At 37.7% G+C, this 10,860-nt stretch overlaps 1 protein-coding gene across 1 annotated transcript in view; it reads right to left on the bottom strand.

Moving 5' to 3' along the window:
* Ccdc148 (coiled-coil domain containing 148) overlaps window positions 1-10,860 on the bottom strand; it is a 356,635-nt gene that overhangs the window by 90,719 nt on the left and 255,056 nt on the right. Inside the window, exon 12 of the mRNA XM_004629903.3 lies at window positions 5,320-5,460. Coding sequence (XP_004629960.2) covers window positions 5,320-5,460 — 141 coding nt within the window. The remainder of the gene's footprint in view (window positions 1-5,319; window positions 5,461-10,860) is intronic.

Raw genomic sequence — 10,860 nt, 5'->3', positions numbered from 1 at the left:
GGGATTGCAATAAATCTGTGTAACGATTTGTGGAGTGTGGTCATTTTCACAATGTTGGTTCTTTCTATCCATGAACAAGGGATATGGTTCCATTTTCTGAAATCCTCTTCAGTTTCTTTATTCAGAGTATTGTAATTTTCAAAGCATAGATCTTGTAGTTTTTGTTTTTGTTTTGTTTTGTTTTGTTTTGTTTTGTTTTGTTTTGTCTTTTGAAGCCAGGGTCTCACTATGTAGTTTAGGTTGGCCTTGAGTTCACTGGCCTTAAGTAGCTCAGGCTGGTCTTGAATCCACAACAGTCCTCCTGCCTCAGCCTCTCAAGAGCTAGGATTACACGTTTCAGCCTGTACACCTGGCTATCAATGCATAGATCTATTACTTCCTTTTTTAGATTGATTCCTAAGTATTTCATTTTTTTAAATGCTATCATGAAGGATGTGATTCCCTAATTTTTCTCTCAGTGAGTTTACATTTGTGTACAAGAAGGCTATGGATTTTTTAAAATTTTATTTTGAAGAGTAAAACCTGAAGCAAAAACAAATAGAAAAAAGACATAAACAGGGTAATATACAACAATATATATATATTACAGATTTTCAAAACAGGAATAGCTAATTAACAATGGTTGTTTTATGGGCCAGCCAGATAGCTCAGCAGACTAAAGCACTTGCTTAGGCAGAGCACAGTAGCCAGGGTATGACCCCAGGCTTGCCATGCTGGGCCCCGCCCCCAGGGCGTGCTGAGCTGGTGATTGAGGCTGGACGTGGCAGTGCACACCATGCCAGCACTTGAGAGGCTGGAAACAGGAGGATCACTACAAGTCCAGTCTGCTTAGTGAGACCCTGTATACCTTGTACTAAATACAAGAAAAAACAATGGTTTTATTAATTTTTGAGTGCTGACTTTGTATCCAGCTACACTACTGAACTTGCTTATTAATTCTAGCAGTCTTTTGATGGAGTTTTGAGGGTCTTCTACTTAGAGTATCATGTCATCTGCAAATAATGATAATTGAACTTCTTGCTTTCCTATCCTTATTCCTTCAATTTCTCTCTCTTGTCTAATTGCTATGGCTAATGTTTCCAGAACTATATTGAAAAGAGTGGTGATAGTAGACATCCTTGTTTTAAGATTAGCGGTCCCGTTCCACTCAGCTATTCCCCTTTGGTGTATTTTCCCATAAGAAATTAAAACATCATACATAGCAATATATGTGCAGTCATGTTTATAGTAGCACAATTTATAATTGCTGAATCTTGGAAAGAACCCAAATGTCCATCAACTGAGGAGTGGATAAAAAAGATGTGATACTTTCATACAATGGAGTATTACTCAGCAATAAAGAAAGATAAACTCAAAGCTTTTATGGGCAAATGGATGCAACTAGAGACTGTATTCACAAGTTAAATAAATCAGAGTTGCATGTGTAAACATTGTATTGTCTCCCTAGTATAAGAAATTGAAAGAGCAAATAAGATCCAAAAGGTACAATAGATTCAGCGAAAAAGAAAGAAACTGCTGAAAAGGAAAGAACTAGGATAGGGAAAAGAGAAAAGATGGAAGGGGAAAGGGATATGTATACATACATAAGATAGCTAAGATAATTGTACTACTAATATCTATCAGTTTATTGAAAGGAACAGTTAGTGCTTATATTGTTTGATCACTTTTGCTTGCCTGATAACCTGAGTAACTACTCTGAACATAGCGATATGCAATATGATAACCACTAATTTCCTATCATCTTGTTTTGAAATACTGCATCATTTTTATTGTTCTTTTTTCTTTCTTCAAAATAAAAAAATATTCTAAATGGTAAAATAGTTTAAAGGAAAGTAAAGAGAGTGAGCCGCTCGCCTTGGTCCTACAGAATCACTCAGGTTACTCTATACAAATTACATTACACAACACACTTGATGGTGCACTTCTTACACTGTTCATGAAGTGCAGGACAGTGAAGTAGCACCCCACGTGCACTTTAGTAAAATGCAAGCCCAGGCCAACAAAGGCATAGTAGCTGTGGAAACTTTAGTATTTTCTTAACATTTACTTCCTTAACACTCACCACCATAGGTGCAATCTTGCAGCAAAAAATATAAGAATACTTAAGTCTGTTTGATAACACTGACAGTCTCCTGGGCTTTGCTCTTCAGGCCCAGGTGCTTTCTTGCTCTAAGGTGCACTGGGAGTAGCCCGTCATCACGGGAAGGAGTGTGATCACCTCGCCATTCCTTCTGTTTCTCTGGTGTTTGCTCATTTGGGAGTTCATGAAGCCAAATGTTGACCCCATCTGTAAATTCAGAAAGCGCTCTCTCCAGCCTGTCAAAATACCTTTCTCTTACTTCAGAAATCTTATCTACAGAGTACAGGAAGACAACTAGTAGTATCTCTCCATCTCTCCACACCAATGAAGTACCCAACTCAAATCTAACTAAAATTATATCAAATGATGCTCCTCCCCCACCAGTGTACTTCAGTTAGTTGCCCAGGTAATAGTTCTTGTTACAGTTTGTAGTGGATTTCTAAGTGGTGGTCAACTTACTACACCCAGCTGAATTAAGCTAGCTTGGTGCTGGGTCTGGGAGGCCCATCTGAGGATTGTTGCCAGCAGCATAAAAGGCAGAACAGGAGAAGCTGCTGGAATGCTGTTAGGGATGCCATTTGGAGAGGATGTTAGAGCTGTTGGAAGCTGCTGGTTCTCTTAGGTTGTACTGCTGGAGGACCTTGTAATGCTGGATTTCCCAATAAACTTTGTAGCAGCTTGGGTCCTCACATTGAACATCGCTTCCTGGCTCAAGAAGAGAAGGTGGTGCACTGTTCAGCTTCTCACATTGGCTTTTCTGTTGGGAACTCAGTGCTGCTCATCACTGGAGGGGCTCAGAAACTCACTGTTGCTGAGGATGGCTAAGCATTGCTTCCTAGCTCCAATTCAGATCCCTCAGCATGCTAGCACAAATCCTTCATCTCACTGGCACAGACTAGCTTCCACCACTGACCTTTGAGCCTTTCCAGCGTAGATCCATGAATCAGGCCTGCACGAGACCTTGGTGTGGGCTCTAGGCCTCCAGTTGGACTGTGGGGGCATTGTTTTGAATCCCTCAGCTGGATTCATTAGTGTTTAGTGTATAGATAGGTTTCCTGCACTTGTTGTATATAATTTTGGGGTGATTCATTATAAAATATTATAAAATGTGTCTTGTATTATATTGTTTCCCTTGCAAAGAATCCCAAATCATGACACATTTTTTGCTACTTTTGTTTCTTAGAAATGGCTGATCACTGTTATGCACATTGCAAGAGCCAATCCCCAGTAGAGAAGCCATTCTGCCTCTGTACTTCCTCACTGCTTATCCCATATAAGCCCTAAACTACCAGACATCAGGGCCTGATATTTTTGGAATGATCTGATCATGTATGTCTATAGACATACATAAATCTGGCTGTAAATCTTGGGTTTCATTTTGTGTTTCTGTTTGCTACCACAAAATCAAAGCCTTTAACTTACTTCCATTCTCTTACTCCCTTACTCCCATTCTCAATATTTGAGTTATTCAATTTGTATATTTTTTCTGTTTAAACCCTCTGAAAATGGAACTGTACTTCAATCTCTTTATGTGACCCTTAAGATGACCCTACATGTAAACTAATGCTTAGAAATATTATTTGTGGTCATACAAGCTTATAGAAAGGAAATACTATGAGAGGGGTCTGGTAGAAGACAAAATTATGGAAATTTACTTTTCAAATACCGTACTTTTCATGACAGAAAGTAACCAGTAAGTTGTTCCATAAGATATGTAGTTCCCTTATGTTATCTGAAACATGATCAATATTTATCAGTTCCCGAGGTACACATAGTTTTTTCTTGCTAACCATCAACTTTCTTGAAGGGAACCTAATGAAATCACCTCCACTTGCTTCCTTAGAAGTGGAAATTGAATTAATTTTTAATTAAAAATATAAGAACTATGAAATATATCTTCTCAGCAGCTCATTTTGTCAAATAATCATATAATTCCTATATGTGTTGTTTTCCACAAATACTGGATTTACAAATTTGCTGATGTAAAGCAACAAAGAAAATAAAAAACAATGAAAACTGAATTATTAAAAATTATAGAAAGTCTGACTTAGAGCTTTAAAACATATTGTTGCTTTATCCCCTACATAAGTGAACATTTTTGTTTTGTTTTGTACTGGGGATTTAACTCAAGACCTTGTGCAGGCACTTAAGCCATTGAGCTATCTCCCCAGCCCCCATACATAATAAACTTCATAGGAAAAGCTTCTAGGCAAGGACTTCACAGATTTTACTGGTCACATAGTTCAAAATGACAACCTTATTCACAAAACTGAAATGCTTGACCAACAATAAGTATCGGTCATTCTTAGGGGTGTAAGAGAAAGCACTTCAAGAAAGCATCATGCAATTCAGTATAGGCCAGCTGTGATGAATTTATTGTTTGTGGGCCACAATGGGCTGTTTGTTATTGAAAGCTCTAAAAGTTTTGCCAATAATAGTAAAGGCAAATTTTCTGGGTACTTCTTTGTGCTATTGGTAGAAACACGTGGGTGTGCTGATTTGTTTTTTTTGCAAGGAGCATTGATCACAAATTAATAGCATTTTTGTGAATTATTTCTATAGGCAGCAACTCTATTAAATCAATGCATAAATCTGACAAAAATGTTAACAAAAGTAACTTTACTGCACACTGCATAAGTTTTGTTGTGGAAACAAAAATGCTAAAATGAATACTAAAGTACATTCTGTATTCCATAGAGTATAGCAGCAGTCATTCCAAAGTTGTTAATATGTTTTTGGTAAATATTTTTAATATTGTGAAACAAATATTTATGCAATAGAGTAAGGGCAAAATAAAACCATCTAACAAGAAATCAAGTAGTAAACTCTTTGAAGGGTTTTTGGCCTTCTGTGAATTTCACTATCCTATGTACAAGATATTCTAGCAATAAAAATATTTTTAACTATGCCATCAACCAAAATGATACCCTATTACCCTTTGAGCTTTTCCAGGTCTCACCTGAGATCAGAGCCTGAGGATAGTCATGACCTTCATCTTTTTTCCCCCTACATCATCTCTTCAAACCACAGGTACCTATGCTCAGGCAGGTCAACAGAAAGGCTTCTACAATGACTGCAAATCTTTCAAGTTCAGATAAACTAAAGCGAGACTCCACTAGGCTCATGAAGGTTCCCCTTACTGCCTATGAAAATCCTGTGCCAAATACCAAGATGAGTTAAAGCTCTATTAGACAGTTAAGTGACCATTCATGCATTCACATCAACAGAAGATTTCATACTTGGTTTTTCTTCTCCTCCCTTTTCAACAATTCCTTCTTCCTCCACAATTTCTCTTTCTCCTCTTCCTTTACTCTTCTTCTGGCAGAAATTTCCATTTCCAATCTTGCCACCTCTTCTTGGTGGGTACGCCATTGAAATACCTGAAATCAGTAGAGAAACTCTGTCTTAACACCTTTGCAAACTCTCAGGATTTCACCTGGCTAGGTCCTGAATCAAGCAGAAGTTACATTTAAATTTTGTGCACATATGAGTATATGACTTGCATGTGCAAATGTGTACATTAGTGATAAAAAGAAATTAAATCTTTGTAATTGTCTCATGCAGAGACTCTTTACCTCATGAAGTCATAGATTAAAGTCCTACATATCTGTGATTTAACTTCAAAGGATTCATGAGTTCCCAGAAGTAGTAATTCCCATAGTAATATACAGAATGAAAATTGATAAAATACTGCCTTACACTATTGAAAATGACTAGTCTCCTTTTGCACTCACTATATTCAAGATTTTAGTTTTCTAAAAATGAATTTTTCCATAGTTATCAAAACAAAAAAATCCCATCCCTGATTTCCAAGCACTGTTCCATGCTCCCACCTGTGGCCTTTCTGGACAATTATGCCTGCCTTCCTTAAGGCCCCAGGTCTAAAACAGATCATCAGCGCCTTCTGTCTTGACCTCCTGCTTTCCCCATCCTTCGTTTTCTGTAGCTCTTCTTCTATCCGTGACTTGTGAAAATCAAGAGTCCTCTCAAGCACTGCTGGCACCTCCCTCCTGACGCCCAAGCACACGTTTCTCTCTACTTCACCTGGTGGTGGTACCTAACCTGCCCAAGCATCCCTTACCCTTAATGTACTTTCCTTCTCAGGCCATGATATTGCTCTTCCCTCCCTTCTCAAAGGAGAGTGTCCTCTTCTTCCTGCCCTCCAGCCCTACCCCTACACTACTCTTTCTTTGAACTCCAGCCTTTATTTATTACTTGATGTGCTGATTCTTTTCTATGAATTTATCATTTCTAGTTGTCTAACCATACAATCTACAACATCAGGTCTTTTGTCTGGAATCCACCTTTCAACAAATTTCTCTCACTTTGCCATGGCTTCCTGTCAAGCCCCATGTACTTGTCTCTCTTTGTTGGATGCACTGCTTTGTGGGACTACATGTCCCCTGGTAGTTCTGCTTCTTTCTGTTACTATGTATACACATCAATACAGCTGTTTTGTTACATTTTACAATAGATTTACAGGAGCATGCATTTCGTAAACTCAGATGAGCTTTTATTTATGACAAATCAATTTTCAACCCATTAAGCTTCCTAGTGTATTCAAAATCTTTATGCCAAATGCATATTGAAACAAGAACAGACTGTTCAAAAGAGTAATGCCAGTTGATCAATATAGGGCCAACATAATTTAGCTTTCTTGCTCCCAACCATTGTCAATAAATACATGAAAAAATGTTCAACACTGCTGGCCATTAGAGAAATGCAAATTAAAACAACACCAGGGAGATGGCTCAGTGGAATAAGCGCTTGCCTAGCAAGTTCAGGGAACTGAGTTCAATCCCCAGTTCCACAAAAAAAAAAAAAAAAAAAAATTGTCTTGGTTACTTTTCTGTCATTGCTGGGACAAAATATCCAATACCTGACATTAATGAAGGAAAGTTTTATTTGGCTCACAGGTAATGGATGTTTCAGTCCATACTTAGCTGGCTCCAAGGCAGAGTGGCACATGACAGAGGACAGCCATTCATGGTGGCAGAAAGCAGCAAAAAGCAAAGGGAGGAGCAGCAGCTGTGGCTGCTAGTAAGCCTCTCTGTCTTTCTTACATTTGTATACAGATTATCTGCCCCAGGGCAGACATAGCACTCACATCCATAATCCCAGCATCAGATTATGAATTAATTACAAACTCTAGAAGCTTCCCCAGTGACTACATGAGGCTTTGGGGGGACAACTAGACACAAACCATAACAATGAGATTCCATCTTATTCTGGAAAGAATGGCCATCATTAAGAACTAAAATAATAACAAATGTGGTGAGGCTTTTGTGGGGTGGGCAAATAATCCTTTTATGTTGTTGGTGGGAATGTACACTACAGTACAAGGATAGTACAACTATTAGGTTAATCATAATAATCATGGAGATTCCTCATAATTTTAATGGACAGAAGTTTGGGTTTTTGTATTACTTGTCTTCTAATTTAAAACAAATTTAGGGGAACTGTCACTGAATGACCTTGCATATACTGTATATGTCATATGATTTAAAAGACCAAAAACATGACCAAAGGTCTAACATGAGAGACAATTTCTGTTTTCTAGAGTAAGTACAGCAAACCAACCAACTAACAAAATCAGATCAAAATGGAGTAACCAGTTTACCCATCAATTTACCTGTCACTTGCAAAACTAGAGGATGTTTCTTGTCTTCTCCAGAGAAGACCGGATTATGCCAATATTTTTAAGAGAAATGCACACACCATAGAATTCTGAAACAGCTGGCAAGCTTAACAACCAAAAGTCAACCAGCTGTAGGTAACAAATAACACTGAACAAAAGAAAAAAGAAATAGTGAGAAGTGAGTGTTTCTCAAGGCATCAGCCTTCAGAAAATAAATTGCTTCCACCTCATATTGGAATCATGGGATTGGTCAGGGAGCCACTGAAACTTGCTCCAAGTCAGTAATCCCCAGGATCAGCTATAGTTATAACCATGCAGAAAAAAATGAGAGTATTAAAGCCAGAGTTGTGAGACCATTACAATGAGAAGCAGGCTTACTGCCCAGATACCAGGGCGATTTTACCTTATCGCCCTGGTATATCTGGGTGATAAGGTAAAAGTGGGCTTTTCAGGATGTACAGTGGGGAGGGTGAAGAACTGAATAGGAAAAGGATGCTGTAGAAAAAATTCTTATTCCATGGATCCTCCCAGAGAGAACCAAGAGACTTAGATGGCTCCCATGCGGAGACAAAGACAACCATTCACCATATTTTCTGTGATGTCTAAGAATAAGAAAGCCGGCAGGTGGGCAAAGGAGTCAATATTAGCACCTTTTAAAAAAAGCTCAGAAAACTGAGAGAACAGTAAGCAGGAGGAAGAACAGCCCAGAAGAACAATTTAGCAGTTTTATTTTAAAGGGTTTGCTAATTATATTGCTTTAAACAGGGCGTGTGAACATCAGCATAGCACTAATAGCCAGTAAAGAACATTGCCTCAGTGGTGGTCATGTGAGCATTATCAAGAAAGCATTATTTAGATTATTAACTACACAACAGTTTTCTAAGTCTTTAGCTAATATTTCCTTCAAAATTCCTGCCAAGTGTACTGTGTTTGAATGAGACCTCAACCTAACAGAGGGCAAATGACGTTTGAAACATGCTCATCTACTACAAATAATAAATGAAAGACATTAAATGCTTAGCAGCATTATATACTTTCTTTGTCCTCAATGTAGAGTAAACTGGTTCAAGTGAAGTTTGAAGCACACACTTTCAGACAGAACTGTAGTACAGAAAATAACAACAAAAAATGAAGCTCCCACAAACTTCAAAGGCAATCATTGGAATTAACATCAAGTAACAATATTAACACAATTTCACCTCAAAGTTGAGAGCTTTGAAAAAAATCTGTGATGTCAATGTGGCGCAAAGGAAATCAGTTCCACACACTTGCTTTTGCACTCCTCCTGCATTGCCATCAACAAATACCAGTGTTACCTTAAACAGATGCCTCGAGAGGGGAGGGCTCAGCCAAGTGGCTTCCATGTGCCTTTAAAACCCATTATTCCAATTTCCTTTTGCAAAAATTTCCTTATATAAAGAGAGTTCCCAGCATAGGAAATACTCTACAGTCTTTGTAAGAAAAGTGAACTGCGATGAGAAACATTAGAATTTTATACATCTTTTAAACAGTTATAGGCAATTACCCATTAATGTTATGTTCTCCCAGTCATATATATGGACACATTATGTGATGTGCTTATTTTATAGAAGAAATCAAAAGAAAGGTACAGTCTGATTATTTCTATAATGGACAGAAAATATTCAAATCCACTGTTTCAAGAGTTTATTGTGTGCCAGGCCTATACTCTATTCGGATGTTAGGTACATGGGTGACATAATCTGTGAAACAAGCATCTTCCTGACTTCTGAATTCCCTACTCGAGTCTAAGCATAGCTATCATCCTTCTAGGAAGTGCTGTCTGGCCCACTGCGCCCAGAGCCTTCTCTTCTTCCTCAGTATCTTGCTTGTGTCTCTTCTATCACAACCGACCTCAAACCATTTGGAATGGCCTCTTCCTCCATAGGGCTAACAACCATGCTAAAAGCAGGAACTAAATTTGTCTTACTCATAGACTGTCTTTCCAGAGCCTCCTACAAGAGTTCAAAAAGAATTTGTAGGGTTGGTACATGGTTAAGGCTCTGAAGCTATACTAAAAAATGAGAGGCAATATTTTTGCTTTGCCCCTGCATTGGTCTTTAAGAAGAAAAAGTGACCCACCACACATGTTACAGCTTTCTGATTCTTCCACTGTGAAGGAGTCCTTGTTTTCTCAATTGTTTCATTGATTCCTGTGTTTCACTTGGGTTTGTCTGATAGGAAACATTCCCAGAAACTCTGACAAGATTGCAACACTAATTCATATTTCTTTCAAGGTCAGAGGACATGTGTAAAAAGTGACAAACCAATCCCTTTCTCTATCTTCTCCCTTACTGGATGCTGCTAAACTCAGTTCAGCTGAGTAAACATCAAATTTTCATTTTATTGAATCTTCAAAAGTTTTATAGCTCCATTACATTTTGCAAAATGTTCCACCCTTTTTCAGTATTATCTCTTCACACTGTTTTTCATCTTATGAATTCCATTTATGTTTAACCTTTGCTCATGAAATACAGTACCTGTGATTTTTGCATATTTTATTAAAGCTTTCTATCCTCACTTGGCATTTTTTGCTTAGCAGAGGAATTTGGTTTTTCCCCTTAGCTCCATAATTATCCCTTGGTTTTTTTTATAATTCCATAAGTGCATTTTTATCATGTCTCTTTGATAACTACTTTTCATTTTCCACAGCTTTTTGTTAGTTTTTTCAGAATCTCAAAGAATATTATTCATTATTATCTTGACTATTCCATATCCTTTTCTTTTCAAATAAAGTAGTGCAATGTTTCATTTAATTGGGTCCTAGAGGGCCTAACCTTAAAATAAAATAAGATTTCTAGAGGAAGAAACAAATTAAACGCCAATAAGCAGAAAATAATCAACAGCCATATTTCCTAAGGAACAAAATTTACAAGCCCATCAATCAATTTTATTTGTGAAGCCAGAAAAGCCAAATTATCTAATAGAAACAGGAGTCTTGCCTGAGAGTCAGGAACCTACTTATCTACTGGCTGTGAGGCTATAGGGAGTGACTTCCCAGCACTAGGTCCCAAATTCTCTCCTAAAAATTAAGATTAGTGTTTTTCAAACAACTTCTTCTTCTTCTTCTTCTTCTTCTTCTTCTTCTTCTTCTTCTTCTTCTTCTTCTTCTTCTTCTTCTTCT

This window comes from Octodon degus, unplaced genomic scaffold, assembly GCF_000260255.1.
Source record: "Octodon degus isolate 3935 unplaced genomic scaffold, OctDeg1.0 scaffold00032, whole genome shotgun sequence".
Lineage (NCBI taxonomy): Eukaryota > Metazoa > Chordata > Mammalia > Rodentia > Octodontidae > Octodon > Octodon degus.
This window is presented reverse-complemented; position numbering and strand designations above follow the sequence as displayed.